The sequence below is a fragment of the Mytilus edulis genome, chromosome 2 (genome assembly GCF_963676685.1).
Source record: "Mytilus edulis chromosome 2, xbMytEdul2.2, whole genome shotgun sequence".
Taxonomy (NCBI): domain Eukaryota; kingdom Metazoa; phylum Mollusca; class Bivalvia; order Mytilida; family Mytilidae; genus Mytilus; species Mytilus edulis.
The window spans coordinates 106,223,748-106,242,724 of NC_092345.1; the positions used below are offsets into that span (position 1 = coordinate 106,223,748).

An 18,977-nucleotide genomic window follows, 5' to 3' on the forward strand; every position below is an offset into this window, starting at 1 on the left:
CTTTGTAAAGGTCATTGGTCCACGATGTCATTATATAAGACCCCATGGGTCTAGGACCTTTGGTTCAAGAGTTAAAGCTAATTTTGTCTTTTCAGAAACCGTTAATAGGGGTTATGCCCCTCAAGGGTATGTCAAAGCTCTTCGGTCAAAATGTAAAAAAGTTGCGCCTTAGTCAACTCAACATTTTTCACTATTTACTATTTCTGTAAGTATAATCGTTTTTGAGATATCCAATAAAAAGTTGAAAGGTCAAAGGTCAAGGTCAACCTTAAAAAGCTTGAAAACACACTAAAAATCCTTTATATAAGGTTAAAAACACTAAATTCGCTATCTGGGACATGACCTTGACCTTTGACCTTTTGACCTTTGTCAAGGTCATTAGTCCCCAATGTCATTGCTGAAGACCCCATGGGTCTAGGACCTTTGGTTATGTAGTAAAAGCTGATTTTGTCTTTTCAGAAACTTAAATCAGGAGTTATGCCCCTTACAGAAAGGTCAAATCTCTTCGGTCAAAATGTAACAAAGTTGCGCCATAATGACCCAAACATTTTCCACTATTTAAAACTTCTGTAAGTATAATGGTTTCTGAGATTATCCCATAACAAGGTGTTAGGTCAAAGGTCAAGGTCAACATACAAATTTGACCTTGAGGTATTTTTCAAAGATACATGAATTGATAATGAATGGTGAAGATCCTAGGTGTCTAAGACTTACGGTTTCTGAGTTTTGGTGGCCAACCGACACCGGTTAATTTTCAGAGGGGCATAACCCTACCAATGAGTCGTTGAATCTTTTCGATCAAAATGTAACGAAGAACCGGGGTCTGGTCCTGAACAAATTTCATTCTTTGGTTTTTTTCTACCTATTACGGTTATGGTGTTGGAACGATAACAAGGTTTTTGGGTTTCGGAGGGATTACTCCGAACCGACAAAATATTTCGACTCACAGGGTGAGTTCCGGATAGGTAATCATGACACAGATACAAAGTGTGAATATGAAAGCGACACGTCTTACGGTTAACGCGGATAAATTTGTCAAAGTTTGGCGGAAGAATAATAATAATAATTAAACTGTCAATTGTTCTTGAACAATTGAGAGGTCTTTCCTTTTGTAACGTAAAATACATGTTCCAATAGACTTATAATGTATTAAAAAGCTTTATTACACACTAAAAACCCTTTAAATAAGGTCAAAAACACATAATCCGCTATTTGGGACATGACCTTGACCTTTGACCTTTTGACCTTTATCAAAGTCAAAAGTCCCCAATGTCCTGAACATTTTGCACTATTTACTATTTCTGTAAGTATAATAGTTTTTGAGATATCCAATAAAAAGTGAAAGGTCAAAGGTCAAGGTCAACCTTAAAAAGCTTGAAAACACACTTAAAATCCTTTAAATAAGGTTAAAAACACTAAATTCGCTATCTGGGACATGACCTTGACATTTGACCTTATGACCTTTGTCAAGGTCATTAGTCCCCAATGTCATTGCTGAAGACCCCATGGGTCTAGGACCTTTAGTTATGTAGTAAAAGCTGATTTTGTCTTTTCAGAAACCTAAAACAGGGGTTATGCCCCTTACAAAAAGGTCAAATCTCTTCGGTCAAAATGTAACAAAGTTGCGCCGTAATGACCCAAACATTTTCCACTATCTAAAACTTCTGTAAGTATAACGGTTTCTGAGATTATCCCATAACAAGGTGCTAGGTCAAAGGTCAAGGTCAACATACAAATTTGACCTTGAGGTATTTTTCAAAGATACATGAATTGATGATGATTGGTGAAGATCCTAGGTGTCTACGACTTACGGTTTCTGAGTTTTGGTGGCCAACCGACACCGGTTAATTTTAATAGGGGCATAACCCTACCAATGAGTCGTTGAATCTTTTCGATCCAAATGTAACGAAGAACCGGGGTCTGGTCCTGAACAAATTTCACCCTTCGGTTTTTTTCTACCTATTACGGTTACGGTGTTGGAACGATAACAAGGTTTTTTGGTTTCGGAGGGATTACTCCGAACCGACAAAATATTTCGACTAATAGGGTGAGTTCCAGATAGGTATTTATGACACCGATACAAAGTGTGAACATGAAAGCGACACGTCTTACGGTTTAGGCTGCTAACTTCGTCAAAGTTTGGCGGAAGAATAATAATAATAATAATAATAAACAGAAGAAATACAGTAAGGTCTTTCCCTTTTGTAAAAGGAAAGACCTTAATAATTAAACTGTCAATTGTTCTTGAACAATTGAGAGGTCTTTCCTTTTTTAATGTAAAATACATGTTCCAACAGACGTAGAATGTATTGAAAAGGTCAAGGTCAACCTTAAAAAGCTTGAAAACACACTAAAAATCCTTTAAATAAGGTTAAAAACACTAAATTCGCTATCTGGGACATGACCTTGACCTTTGACCTTTTGACCTTTGTCAAGGTCATTGGTCCCCAATGCCATTACTGAAGACCCCAAGGGTCTAGGACCTTTGGTTATACAGTAAAAGCTGATTTTGTCTTTTCAAAAACCTAAAACAGGGGTTATGCCCCTTATAGAAAGGTCAAATCTCTTTGGTCAAAATGTAACAAAGTTGCGCCATAATGACCCAAACATTTTCCACCATTTAAAACTTCTGTAAGTATAATGGTTTCTGAGATTATCCCATAACAAGGTGTTAGGTCAAAGGTCAAGGTCAACATACAAATTTGACCTTGAGGTATTTTTTAAAGATACATGAAATGATGATGATTGGTGAAGATCCTATGTGTCTACGACTTACGGTTTTTGAGTTTTGGTGGCCAACCGACACCGGTTAATTTTCATAGGGGCATAACCCTACCAATGAGTCGTTGAATCTTTTCGATCCAAATGTAACGAAGAACCGGGGTCTGGTCCTGAACAAATTTCACCCTTCATTTTTTTTCTACCTATTACGGTTACGGTGTTGGAACGATAACAAGGTTTTTGGGTTTCGGAGGGATTACTCCGAACCGACAAAATATTTCGACTCACAGGGTGAGTTCCGGATAGGTATTCATGACACCGATACAAAGTGTGAACATGAAAGCGACACGTCTTACGGTTACGGAGGGAAATTTTGTCAAAGTTTGGCGGAACAAGAAGAATAATAATAATAATTAAACTGTCAATTGTTCTTGAACAATTGAGAGGTCTTTCCTTTTGTAATGTAAAATACATGTTCCAACAGACGTAGAATGTGTTGAAAAGGTCAAGGTCAACCATAAAAAGCTCGAAAACACACTAAAAATCCTTTATATAAGGTTAAAAACACTAAATTCGCACTCTGGGACATGACCTTGACCTTTGACCTTTTGACCTTTGTCAAGGTCATTAGTCCCCAATGCCATTACTGAAGACCCCAAGGGTCTAGGACCTTTGGTTATATAGAAAAAGCTGATTTTGTGTTTTCAGAAACCTAAAACAGGCTTTATGCCCCTTAAAAAAAGGTCAAATCTCTTCGGTCAAAATGTAACAAAGTTGCGCGGTAATGACCCAAACATTTTCCACTATTTAAAACTTCTGTAAGTATAATGGTTGCTGAGATTATTCCATAACAAGGTGTAAGGTCAAAGGTCAAGGTCAACATACAAATTTAACCTTGAGATATTTTTCGAAGATACATGAATTGATGATGAATGGTGAAGATCCTAGGTCTCTACGACTTACGGTTTCTGAGTTTTGGTGGTCCACCGACACCGGTTAATTTTCATAGGGGCATAACCCTACCAATGAGTCGTTGAATCTTTTCGATCCAAATGTAACGAAGAACCGGGGTCTGGTCCTGAACAAATTTCACCCTTTGTTTTTTTTCTACCTATTATGGTTACGGTGTTGGAACGATAACAAGGTTTTTTGGTTTCGGAGGGATTACTCCGAACCGACAAAATATTTCGACTAACAGGGTGAGTTCCAGATAGGTATTCATGACATCAATACAAAGTGTGAACATGAAAGCGACACGTCTTATGGTTAACGCGGCTAAATTTGTCAAAGTTTAACGGAAGAATAATAATAATAATTAAAGTTCAATTCTTCTTGAATAATTGATAGGTCTTTCCTTCCATTTTCTTTTAATTATACTGTCATAAATAAATATATCATATATATCGATTGATTAATTTATTGATTAGTTGGTTGGTTGGTTGGTTGGATGATTGGTTTATTAATTAAACACTTGATATAGGGTCTCTTGAAACAAGCGAAAAAAAAGAGACCTTGGATTCCGTATTAAACACATGAAACGGAAACATGCATTGATTGATTGGTTGGCTGGTTAAACACGTTGGTTGGTTAGTTAAATACGTTTGTTAAACATGTTGGTTAAACACGTTGGTTAAACATGTTGGTTAAACACGTTGGTTGGATAGGCTCAATTAAAACAAGCGAAAAAAAACCTTGGATCCCGTTTGAAACACATGAAACGTGACATGCATTGATTGATTTTTTGGTTGGTTGTGTTAAACACGTTGGTTGGTTAGTTAAACACGTTGGTTAAACATGCTGGTTAAACACGTTGGTTGAATACGTTGGTTAAACACGTTGGTTGGATAGGCTCAATTAAAACAAGCGAAAAAAAAACCTTGGATCCCGTATGAAACACATGAAACGTGACATGCATTGATTGATTGATTGGTGGGTTGGTTAAACACGTTGGTTGGTTAGTTAAACACGTTGGTTAAACATGTTGGTTAAACACGTTGGTTGGATAGGCTCAATTAAAACAAGCGAAAAAAAACCTTGGATCCCGTATGAAACACATGAAACGTGACATGCATTGATTGATTGGTTGATTGGTTAAACACATTGGTTGGTTAGTTAAACAAGTTGGTTGGTTAGTTAAACACGTTGGTTAAACACGTTGGTTAAACAAGTCGGTTAAACACGTTGGTTAAACACGTTGGTTGGATAGGCTCAATGAAAACAAGCGGGAAAAAATCCTTGGATCCCGTATGAAACACATGAAACGTGACATGCATTGATTGATTGGTTGGTTGGTTGGTTAAACACGTTGGTTGGTTAGTTAAACACTTTGGTTAAACATGTTGGTTAAACACGTTGGTTAAACACGTTGGTTGGATAGGCTCAATTAAAACAAGCGAAAAAAAAAACTTGGATCCCGTATGAAACACATGAAACGGAAACATGCATTGATTGATTGGTTTGTTGGTTGGTTAAACACGTTGGTTGGTTAGTTAAACACGTTGGTTAAACACGTTGGTTTAACACGTTGGTTAAACACGTTGGTTAAACACGTTGGTTAAACACGTTGGTTGAACAGGCTCAATTAAAACAAGCGAGAAAAAAAACCTTGGATCCCGTATGAAACACATGAAACGGAAACATGCATTGATTGATTGGTTAGTTAAACACGTTGGTTGGTTAGTTAAACACGTTGGTTAAACATGTTGGTTTAACACGTTGGTTAAACACGTTGGTTAAACACGTTGGTGAAACACGTTGGTTAAACACGTTGGTTAAACACGTTGGTTGGATAGGCTGAATTAAAACAAGCGAAAAAAAACAACATTGGATCCCGTATGAAACACATGAAACAGAAACATGCATTGATTGATTGGTTGGTTGGTTGGTTGGTTGGTTAAACACGTTGGTAAAACATGTTGGTAAAACACGTTGGTTAAACACGTTGGTTAAACACGTTGGAAAGTGTCAATTAAAACAAGCGAAAAAAAGAGACCTTGGATCCCGTATTAAACACATGAAACGGAAACTTGCTTTGATTGATTGATTGATTGATTGATTAATTGATTGATTGATTGATTGATTGATTGATTGATTGATTGATTGATTGATTGGTTGGTTGGTTGGTTGGAATTCAAACACACATAAAACTGTTTAAATAGTGCCAAAAAACACATAATTTGATGACCTTGACCTTTGACCTTGTGACCTTCGTCAAGGTCATTGCTCCACAAGGTCATTGCAAAAGACCGTATGGGTCAAGGACCTTTTGTTAAAGAGTTTTGCCTAAAAATGGCTTTTTAAAAACCATCAATGGGAGTTATGTCCCTTACATGATGGTAAAATCAGTATAGTCATAATGTAAAAAAGTTGCCCCTTGAAGTACCAATCATTTTCAACTGCTTAATTTTTCTGTATCTATAACCGTTCAATAGTTATAGGGAAATGAAAAACTTTTGAAAATCTAAAATATGACCTTGACCTTTGACCTTGACCTATATTTTCTAGTTTTGGTCCAATGAACTCAAATCTGAAGACCCGCAGTCTTTATGACTTACGGTTCATGAGATTTATATGCATATCGAAAATTTAAATATTCAAGGGGAAATAACTCCTATAATAAGTCACCGGATCGCTTCGGTTAAAATTATTTGAACTTGTATCATTTGGCAAGGAACATTTAAAAAAAAACCATTTGCCGCTAAGTCTTATAGTTTATGAGATATAGCGATAACAGTGTTTTTTGTAATTAGGGAGATAACTCCTATAAAGTAAATAGTACACTTCGGTGCCCCTTTTACAAGATAGCTTTTATTAACCCGATACTTGATACCAAAGATCATTTTGATATCTTGCGTACTTTTATCACCGATTAACTTTGAAAAACGGCGGAAGAAAAAGAATAATAATAATAATAATAATAATAAACAAACGAAATACAGTAAGGTCTTTCCATTTAAGAAAGGAAAGACCTTAATAATAATAATAAACAAAAGAAATACAGTAAGGTCTTTCCCTTTTGTAAAAGGAAAGACCTTAATAATAATCAGAAGAAATACAGTAAGGTCTTTCCCTTTAGTAAAAGGAAAGACCTTAATAATCAGAACAAAAACAATAGGTCTTTCATCCGAAAGGTTGAAAGACCTAATAATGACTCATTTAAAGATTCTTCACTACCATCTAAAAGTAGTGATGTATCATCAGCAAACTGTGAGAGTTTGTGTTCAACATCAAGAACTTTGATTCCATTTATATTTTTGTTATCTCTTATTTTTAACGCTAAAATTTCAGCACAAAGAATGAAAAGATAAGGCGATAATGGATCACCTTGCCTACAACCCCGTTCAACAGTGAAAAAGTCTGAAAGATTCCCTCCCTGAATGACTGCTGAATTAATGTTTTGATAGAGCACTTTCACCCAATTTATAATAGAATCGCCAAAATTAAAAAATTTCAATACATTTAAAAGAAATTCCCATGAAATGGAATCAAAGGCTTTTTCAAAATCTATCAGCAATAAAAGGCCTGGTATATCATTATCTTCAGTATATTCCATGATATCATAGATCAATCTTAGATTTTCCCCAATATATCTTCCACTCATAAAACCTGTCTGATCAGTATCAATAAGTTTAGTCAAAACTGTTCTAAATCTTCCTGCTATAACACCAGAGCCAATTTTATAGACAGTATTAAGCAAAGATATAGGGCGCCAGTTTTTTTAAAAATGTCTAGGTTTGTTACCCTTTGGAAGACATGTAATTATCCCCTGTTTTTGAGTAACAGAAAGTTCCCCTTTATCATACCCTGCATTCAAGGATCTTACAACAAAATTTTTTAAGTCAGGCCAGAAAAATTTTAAAAATTCACTTGAAAAACCATCTGATCCAGGCGTTTTATTGCTTTTCATTCTTTTTAAAGTTTCACCAGCTTCCTGAACTGATATTTCACCTTCTAGTTTATCTTGTTCATCCAAAGATAACTTTCTAACATTTACATTTTGTAGACTATTTTCAATATCTTTGGGTTTACAACATTCAACATCTCTGTTTTTGTACAAATTTTCATAAAATATTTTAACCTGTTTAAGTATTTCTTTTTGGTTAGTTACAATATCACCATTTTCTTTTTCAACCTTTGGAATAATCTTGCTGGTAAAATTCTTAGATTCAAGTCCACAAAAATAACTTGTGGGTTTTTCTCCCTCTTCTATCCACTGTATTCTAGATCGAACTATTTTACCATGCATTTTTTCCTTTCTGAATTTTTCTAGTTCATTTTTTTTGTCTTCCAATTGCTGTATAGAACCTGAGTTTACATTTTCTTCTAAAATGTCAATGTCATCTTTTAAAGTTTTTTCCCTTCTCTCTCTTTCCTTCTTTTTGAAGCTAGAGTATGAGATAGTTTTGCCCCTCACCTCCATTAATAGAGTTTCCAAAAACAACTGACTATTAATTGTAAAATGAAGATCATTATTATTCACTTCATTAATATTGTCAAAATTATATACCAAGGCTGCATACTGTTTTTTTACATCCAAAATTTTTTCCTTCATAACATTAACATAGTCAGCATCATACAACAAAGAATTATTGAACTTCCATAAACCTTTCCCCCTAATGAATGGATTCAATTCAAGTTCTAGAATAATTTTAGAATGATCCGATCGGTAACTGGGTTCTACACAGCAATTTTTCAAAAACGACAAAATGTTTTCAGAAAATAAGAAAAAATCAAGCCTAGCTTGTTTGAAAGGTGATTTTTTTCTCCAAGTGTATCTACACAGGTCAGGAAAAAGTTCCCTATAGGGGTCAACTAGAGATCTATCGTCAATCAATTCTAATAGTTTGTCTCTAGCATTAGGATTATTTATGTGTAAATAATTATAACAATCTAAATTTGGATTTAACACAAGATTAAAATCTCCACAGATAATAAAACACTCATTTTCAAAATCATCAATAATTGACATAATATGGTTAATTAGTTGATTGATTGATTGATTGATTGATTGATAGCCGGAAAGATAAATTTATAGCCTACGGAACACGTTGTAAAGGAATTGATAGCGTAGTTCCCGTGTTTAAACACTTGAGACCTAGCCTCTAGGAACACTTAAAAACAGCATTGAGAGCCAAGTGTCCGTGTTTAAACACTAGAGACCCAGCCTCTAGGAACAAGTAAAAAATAGGCATTATGAGCCTAGTGCCAGTGTTTAAACACTTGAGACCTAGTCTTTAGGAATACGTGAAAAATGGCATTGAGAGCCAAGTGTACGTGTTTAAACACTTGAGACCTAGCCTCTAGGAACACGTGAAAACAGCATTGAGAGCCTAGTGTCCGTGTTAAAACACTAGAGACCCAGCCTCTAGGAACAAGTAAAAAATAGGCATTATGAGCCTAGTGTCCGTGTTTAAACACTAGAGACCCAGCCTCTAGGAACACGTGAAAACGGCATTGAGAGCCAAGTGTACGTGTTTATGTGAGCCAAAATTTGTTCCTGTGAAAAAAGTTCCAACGGAACTAATTTCACAGGAAATATGTTCTGGGAGAACTTTTTTCACAGACAATTTCTATATAATTTGTTCCATCTCTATGAAATAAGTTCCACACTTTACTTGGTGAAATAAGTTCTGGGTTGGTGAAATTTGTTCCTTACCTAGTGAAATAAGTTCCATGTTTGTGAGATTTGTTCCTTACCTGGTGAAATAAGTTCTGGATTTGTGAAATTTGTTCCTTACCTGGTGAAATAAGTTCCTTGTCTGTGAAATATGTTCCACTGGTTAAACAAGTTATCTTATATACTGAGCACTTGTCATCAGTGAGTTTAAAGTCATTATAAAAAACATGTATTATATTGATAATGTAATAAATAAAAAGTGTAAACATCCAATTGGATCATGTGGAGTAAAGCAAAATTTTAATAACATGCTCAATTAATAATACTAAAAATGGACCTTATGAGCCAGGAAAGAGTAGAATAAGAAATAATAATAAAAGTCACTCCGAAAAAAAGTATTATAGTTAAAGATGAACATTTGTACTTTTTGAAAAGGACAAAGTGACTGATCAATTATATTAAAAGACATAAAGAAACAAAAGACACATTCTTTTAAAAATGTGCAATTATCATAGCTAAGTACATGTATGATTAGAACACCCATGACAGATCATTAGGAAACAAGGAGGTTGAATACCACATAAACCATAAAACACAGATACATTATCATCACATCATTTTCTTATCTTCATCCTACAGTCATTCCTTCAATTGCAAATGTACCCCATGCAAGCACAGAACTTATTTATGTGAAATAAGTTTCAAGCAGAACATTTTCATTGATTCCTATAAAATACCTTCGTTTAAACATGTTAAAACTAATATCAAAAGAACTTATTTCACTTTTTTTTTTAAATTTTAATATTGGAACAAAACTCATTGTGCTGTGATTTTTGTTCCGGAACTTATTTCACACTTGGTTAAAAAATTAGTTCCGGAACAAATTTTATAGTGCTGGAACATATTTTCTGTGACATAAGTTCCAGTGGAACATATTTCCTATGAAATTTGTTCCGGTGGAACAAATGTCACGCCGGAACAAATTTTTTGTTACATTTAAACACATGAGACCTAGCCTCTGGGAACATGTGAAAACAGCATTGAGAGCCTAGTGTCCGTGTTTAAAAAAATGTGTTTCTTATTAACTTATTGATCTTATTGTGTGTTCATTGTATTCAATTTTGTATCTAAAGGAAATTGAACTTGACTTGCATGGTTTTAAATGTACGTGCACATTTCAATTTTTTCTTCGAAAAGGGGAAAACCCCTATTTCATATTATTGTACGTATAGATATGTGTATTAAGGGCTATATCGTGTTTCTATCCCGTACGGGATTGGAGAAAAATGCCTATTTTCAACTGACGTAAAACTGCTAAAACTTATTATATGAATAAAGGAAAGATTTCATTTTATATATTCCTCAAAAAATATAATTAGATGTGTCTTATTCTGATCCTCATTCTCTCCCGTAATATATTTGAAACAGAAGGTCTTACAATAATATCATATAGGATGATTTCAATAAAAAAGTGTCTTTTTATATTGAATACGGGATAGAATGAGGATCAGTATATAGGAGACGATTTCAATTTAAAAAGTGTCTTTTTATATTGAATACGGGATAGAATGAGGATCAGAATATAGGAGACGATTTCAATTTAAAAAGTGTCTTTTTACATTGAATACGGGATAGAATGAGGATCAGTATATATACGGCGATTTCAATAAAAAAGTGTCTTTTTACATTGAATACGGGATAGAATGAGGATCAGTATATATACGGCGATTTCAATAAAAAAAGTGTCTTTTTACATTGAATACGGGATAGAATGAGGATCAGTATATATACGGCGATTTCAATAAAAAAAGTGTCTTTTTACATTGAATACGGGATAGAATGAGGATCAGTATATAGGAGACGATTTCAATTTAAAAAGTGTCTTTTTACATTGAATACGGGATAGAATGAGGATCAGTATATATACGGCGATTTCAATAAAAAAAAGTGTCTTTTTATATTGAATACGGGATAGAATGAGGATCAGTATATAGGAGACGATTTCAATTTAAAAAGTGTCTTTTTACATTGAATACGGGATAGAATGAGGATCAGTATATATACGGCGATTTCAATAAAAAAAGTGTCTTTTTATATTGAATACGGGATAGAAAAGAATAATTAATGTATGTAAAAAAAAGTTTATGAAAGGGTTTTCTTTGGGGAGATCTTATAAAAAAAAGGGGTAAAGAAATTTTTGGGGGATGAAAAATTACATAAAAATCATTTTTTTTTCACTAAATACGGGATAGTTTAAACTTTACCAAATGCATTTAAATATTACCTTTATTCATATCGTTTATTCCGTTAAATATGCAGGTAAGTGTAAATTTGTTGTTTTTGTTTATGCAATATAATACAGGTAATTACAGGTACATATGTTGTTAGCAAGAAGTAAATAAACTAAATAAAAATCAGTGTTTTCAATAAACCGAATTTGCTGTTGGCGTTTTTTTGAGTTGTGGTCAACATGAAGGTATTACAAATTTGACCATTCAAAAATGGCCACTGCAGAGGGAAGACGTAGGAAAAAACACGGAGAAGGCAGTTTTGCTTTAAGGAAATCTAATGTTGAAGATATTTCGTTTCAAGATTTTGGTAACTTATGGACATTTAGTTATTTGTTTATGTCTGATGACACAACAGTTTTTAACTGGCTTCGAGTAAATGGTTTATTACCATCGGAATTGATTTGTCATTGTAGTGCAACCTGCACTTTGAACCGCCGAACAAGCACAACAGATGGCTTCACATTTAGATGCAAAAAGGGGCATGAACTAGGTATGAGAAAGAACTCCTTCTTTGAAAGGTCTTCTTATAATATTAGAGACCTGATAGTCTTTATAAAGTATTACATAGAAGGGCATAGTCTACACATGTCGGCTAAATGTGCTAATATGGAATATAAATCCACATCTGTTCATTGGGCTAGCTTCATCAGAGAGATGTTTTGTGAATATATATACACGGAGTATGAAATGATAAGATTTCAAGGTGATGTAGAGCTGGACGAGAGCCTATTTGGTAGAAAAATCAAATACAATAGGGGTAAGCCTACGGGGAACCGTATATGGATTTTTGGTATGATTGAAAGAAGTTCCAACAAGATAGTGATGTATCCAGTAGACAGTAGAGGTGCTGATGTATTGGTACCATTAATTCAGAAGCACATTGAACCTGGAAGTAGGATATTTTCCGATAGCTGGGGGGCATATTCTGGTCTTAATAGATTGGGTTACGAACATTTCACAGTTATCCACAAAACTTCATTTAAGCAGGTGTATATTAACAGTGAAACTAATGAAGAGGTACAGTGTTGTACCAACAGAATTGAAGGAGCTTGGAAACTTGCTAAAGACCATTTCAGAAGAATTAATGGCACCAACTCCAACCTCTTTGAACAACATCTCTGTGAAATAGTTTGGAGAAATCATGTCCACAGAGCTGGCAACATATATGCATCCTTTTTTGATCTTATGAAGACTATATATACTTTGGACATGGCACCTCGTTTTACTTATACTAAACCACTGTTTAGAACTTGGACGCCACCTACTAAAGCAGATGAGGCCAGACATAATATTACGATTGTACAAGGGAGTGATGCTGAGTCTGACGGAGAAGAGGCATCAACAGTGGACACATCGATACCCACAGGCTCTTCTTTGCCTGCTAGCATGAACAATAGTGAGGAAGTCCAAGGGACAAGTAAAGCTTGCTCTACTAAAAGAAGTGTGACAAACATTAAAAAAACATCCAAACCGATTTTGGATTTGACAGAGTATTCCACAGATGAGGATGATATACAAAAACTCTTTTTTCCACCCACATTTAAGCCACTGAAGAAAAAAGACAAACAGAAAGGCAAACCAAATGCAAAGAGTGGCAAAGGAAAAAGATTGTCAAATCCATACAGCAAATCAGCTTACGTGTTTGATTTCTCCAGTGATAGTGATTTTGAATAGGTGAGTTATGTTAATAAATAGGTAGCGCGTCAGGTAAGTTACTCACCTTCAAAATGCCTTTAAGCCGAAATAGACGTATATTTCTTCTATGGAACGAAATACAAGATTTAATGGGTGCAGCAAGGCTTTGGCCTTATAGAATAAGGGGTTTATTTTGGACCCATAACTTACACCATTGGGACCGTATTTTATTAGCCACATTTTGTTACATCAATTCGTTGCATGTGGATATCCTCCTGGAGTGATGTGATTTAATGGGTCTTCTGAGGGACAGGGCTGCTAGGAACCACATAATAGCCCTGTACAGACTATTCCCACATGTGCATTACAGACTATATGGGTGGAATACCACATCTCGTAGATACGAGTACATAAATGGAACTGTCCACCATTATAATTCCAGTAGAAAGTAAGTTCCGTTTATTTTCGGTGCATTGTATACCGTGTATAATTAACTTACCTTTCATAAATATTAAGAAAATCAATTTCTTTCACCTAATACGGGATAGTTTAAACTATCCCGTAATTTACAAAATACCATTAAAGTATTACCTATATTCATATCGTTTATTCCGTTTAATATGTATGGATACATATTTGTTATTTTTCAGATAAAGAAGACAAAGCCAATCAACTGTATATACGTTTCATGTTCTGTTATTTGTTGTGTTGTTTGTGGTAAACTTTTAATTGTGGTGATGGATTTTTAACGGCGATAAACAATATGTATAAAGATAATTCGATTAACTGACATCAAGTATAAAGATTTTAGTGATAGGCAGACAGCCATAAATATGTTATTAATTAATGTAATGGTAAGTTAGTATATTGTTATCCATATACAACATGATTTACTAAATAACAATAGTAAAAGACATTTATTCATGATCACACTGATATTATTCTATCTATTTATATAGGAGACGATTTCAATTTAAAAAGTGTCTTTTTATATTGAATACGGGATAGAATGAGGATCAGTATATAGGAGACGATTTCAATTTAAAAAGTGTCTTTTTACATTGAATACGGGATAGAATGAGGATCAGTATATATACGGCGATTTCAATAAAAAAGTGTCTTTTTACATTGAATACGGGATAGAATGAGGATCAGTATATATACGGCGATTTCAATAAAAAAAGTGTCTTTTTACATTGAATACGGGATAGAATGAGGATCAGTATATATACGGCGATTTCAATAAAAAAAGTGTCTTTTTACATTGAATACGGGATAGAATGAGGATCAGTATATAGGAGACGATTTCAATTTAAAAAGTGTCTTTTTACATTGAATACGGGATAGAATGAGGATCAGTATATATACGGCGATTTCAATAAAAAAAAGTGTCTTTTTATATTGAATACGGGATAGAATGAGGATCAGTATATAGGAGACGATTTCAATTTAAAAAGTGTCTTTTTACATTGAATACGGGATAGAATGAGGATCAGTATATATACGGCGATTTCAATAAAAAAAGTGTCTTTTTATATTGAATACGGGATAGAAAAGAATAATTAATGTATGTAAAAAAAAGTTTATGAAAGGGTTTTCTTTGGGGAGATCTTATAAAAAAAAGGGGTAAAGAAATTTTTGGGGGATGAAAAATTACATAAAAATCATTTTTTTTTCACTAAATACGGGATAGTTTAAACTTTACCAAATGCATTTAAATATTACCTTTATTCATATCGTTTATTCCGTTAAATATGCAGGTAAGTGTAAATTTGTTGTTTTTGTTTATGCAATATAATACAGGTAATTACAGGTACATATGTTGTTAGCAAGAAGTAAATAAACTAAATAAAAATCAGTGTTTTCAATAAACCGAATTTGCTGTTGGCGTTTTTTTGAGTTGTGGTCAACATGAAGGTATTACAAATTTGACCATTCAAAAATGGCCACTGCAGAGGGAAGACGTAGGAAAAAACACGGAGAAGGCAGTTTTGCTTTAAGGAAATCTAATGTTGAAGATATTTCGTTTCAAGATTTTGGTAACTTATGGACATTTAGTTATTTGTTTATGTCTGATGACACAACAGTTTTTAACTGGCTTCGAGTAAATGGTTTATTACCATCGGAATTGATTTGTCATTGTAGTGCAACCTGCACTTTGAACCGCCGAACAAGCACAACAGATGGCTTCACATTTAGATGCAAAAAGGGGCATGAACTAGGTATGAGAAAGAACTCCTTCTTTGAAAGGTCTTCTTATAATATTAGAGACCTGATAGTCTTTATAAAGTATTACATAGAAGGGCATAGTCTACACATGTCGGCTAAATGTGCTAATATGGAATATAAATCCACATCTGTTCATTGGGCTAGCTTCATCAGAGAGATGTTTTGTGAATATATATACACGGAGTATGAAATGATAAGATTTCAAGGTGATGTAGAGCTGGACGAGAGCCTATTTGGTAGAAAAATCAAATACAATAGGGGTAAGCCTACGGGGAACCGTATATGGATTTTTGGTATGATTGAAAGAAGTTCCAACAAGATAGTGATGTATCCAGTAGACAGTAGAGGTGCTGATGTATTGGTACCATTAATTCAGAAGCACATTGAACCTGGAAGTAGGATATTTTCCGATAGCTGGGGGGCATATTCTGGTCTTAATAGATTGGGTTACGAACATTTCACAGTTATCCACAAAACTTCATTTAAGCAGGTGTATATTAACAGTGAAACTAATGAAGAGGTACAGTGTTGTACCAACAGAATTGAAGGAGCTTGGAAACTTGCTAAAGACCATTTCAGAAGAATTAATGGCACCAACTCCAACCTCTTTGAACAACATCTCTGTGAAATAGTTTGGAGAAATCATGTCCACAGAGCTGGCAACATATATGCATCCTTTTTTGATCTTATGAAGACTATATATACTTTGGACATGGCACCTCGTTTTACTTATACTAAACCACTGTTTAGAACTTGGACGCCACCTACTAAAGCAGATGAGGCCAGACATAATATTACGATTGTACAAGGGAGTGATGCTGAGTCTGACGGAGAAGAGGCATCAACAGTGGACACATCGATACCCACAGGCTCTTCTTTGCCTGCTAGCATGAACAATAGTGAGGAAGTCCAAGGGACAAGTAAAGCTTGCTCTACTAAAAGAAGTGTGACAAACATTAAAAAAACATCCAAACCGATTTTGGATTTGACAGAGTATCCACAGATGAGGATGATATACAAAAACTCTTTTTTCCACCCACATTTAAGCCACTGAAGAAAAAAGACAAACAGAAAGGCAAACCAAATGCAAAGAGTGGCAAAGGAAAAAGATTGTCAAATCCATACAGCAAATCAGCTTACGTGTTTGATTTCTCCAGTGATAGTGATTTTGAATAGGTGAGTTATGTTAATAAATAGGTAGCGCGTCAGGTAAGTTACTCACCTTCAAAATGCCTTTAAGCCGAAATAGACGTATATTTCTTCTATGGAACGAAATACAAGATTTAATGGGTGCAGCAAGGCTTTGGCCTTATAGAATAAGGGGTTTATTTTGGACCCATAACTTACACCATTGGGACCGTATTTTATTAGCCACATTTTGTTACATCAATTCGTTGCATGTGGATATCCTCCTGGAGTGATGTGATTTAATGGGTCTTCTGAGGGACAGGGCTGCTAGGAACCACATAATAGCCCTGTACAGACTATTCCCACATGTGCATTACAGACTATATGGGTGGAATACCACATCTCGTAGATACGAGTACATAAATGGAACTGTCCACCATTATAATTCCAGTAGAAAGTAAGTTCCGTTTATTTTCGGTGCATTGTATACCGTGTATAATTAACTTACCTTTCATAAATATTAAGAAAATCAATTTCTTTCACCTAATACGGGATAGTTTAAACTATCCCGTAATTTACAAAATACCATTAAAGTATTACCTATATTCATATCGTTTATTCCGTTTAATATGTATGGATACATATTTGTTATTTTTCAGATAAAGAAGACAAAGCCAATCAACTGTATATACGTTTCATGTTCTGTTATTTGTTGTGTTGTTTGTGGTAAACTTTTAATTGTGGTGATGGATTTTTAACGGCGATAAACAATATGTATAAAGATAATTCGATTAACTGACATCAAGTATAAAGATTTTAGTGATAGGCAGACAGCCATAAATATGTTATTAATTAATGTAATGGTAAGTTAGTATATTGTTATCCATATACAACATGATTTACTAAATAACAATAGTAAAAGACATTTATTCATGATCACACTGATATTATTCTATCTATTTATATAGGAGACGATTTCAATTTAAAAAGTGTCTTTTTATATTGAATACGGGATAGAATGAGGATCAGTATATAGGAGACGATTTCAATTTAAAAAGTGTCTTTTTACATTGAATACGGGATAGAATGAGGATCAGTATATATACGGCGATTTCAATAAAAAAGTGTCTTTTTACATTGAATACGGGATAGAATGAGGATCAGTATATATACGGCGATTTCAATAAAAAAAGTGTCTTTTTACATTGAATACGGGATAGAATGAGGATCAGTATATATACGGCGATTTCAATAAAAAAAGTGTCTTTTTACATTGAATACGGGATAGAATGAGGATCAGTATATAGGAGACGATTTCAATTTAAAAAGTGTCTTTTTACATTGAATACGGGATAGAATGAGGATCAGTATATATACGGCGATTTCAATAAAAAAAAGTGTCTTTTTATATTGAATACGGGATAGAATGAGGATCAGTATATAGGAGACGATTTCAATTTAAAAAGTGTCTTTTTACATTGAATACGGGATAGAATGAGGATCAGTATATATACGGCGATTTCAATAAAAAAAGTGTCTTTTTATATTGAATACGGGATAGAAAAGAATAATTAATGTATGTAAAAAAAAGTTTATGAAAGGGTTTTCTTTGGGGAGATCTTATAAAAAAAAATGGGTAAAGGAATTTTTTGGGGATGAAAAATTACATAAAAATCATTTTTTTTTCACTAAATACGGGATAGTTTAAACTTTACCAAATGCATTTAAATATTACCTTTATTCATATCGTTTATTCCGTTAAATATGCAGGTAAGTGTAAATTTGTTGTTTTTGTTTATGCAATATAATACAGGTAATTACAGGTACATATGTTGTTAGCAAGAAGTAAATAAACTAAATAAAAATCAGTGTTTTCAATAAACCGAATTTGCTGTTGGCGTTTTTTTGAGTTGTGGTCAACATGAAGGTATTACAAATTTGACCATTCAAAAATGGCCACTGCAGAGGGAAGACGTAGGAAAAAACACGGAGAAGGCAGTTTTGCTTTAAGGAAATCTAATGTTATTAAGGTTATGTATTAAGAAACCTCCAATAGTCCTGACTGTATCTTTTCCCATTCCTTCGAATTAATACGATCATCGTCTACATCCTCATCGAATATATCATCTGTTTTCTCTTCATTTTCAAAATGTGTGCTCAGAGTGTTTTTGTCGGCCATTTTAAGAGTCATGTGATCAGGGATATTACATTAAAGTGTTTTCCTAATTAATTTGAAAAATTTGTATAAATATTTACATCATTCATTTCGTTTTTTGTCTTGTTTAAAATACTTGTGAATATTGATGATGATAAATAATTATTCAAAGGCAATAGTCACAATTCTGTATTCTGTAGTC

At 33.9% G+C, this 18,977-nt stretch overlaps 1 protein-coding gene across 1 annotated transcript in view; it reads right to left on the reverse strand.

Annotated features, from left to right (window-relative positions):
• The window catches only part of LOC139513871 (protein YAE1 homolog), a 27,870-nt gene extending 9,062 nt beyond the window's left edge, over positions 1–18,808 (reverse strand). Inside the window, exon 1 of the mRNA XM_071302786.1 lies at positions 18,668–18,808. Coding sequence (XP_071158887.1) covers positions 18,668–18,799 — 132 coding nt within the window. The 5' untranslated portion in view covers positions 18,800–18,808. The remainder of the gene's footprint in view (positions 1–18,667) is intronic.
• Between the last annotated feature and the right edge of the window lie 169 nt (positions 18,809–18,977).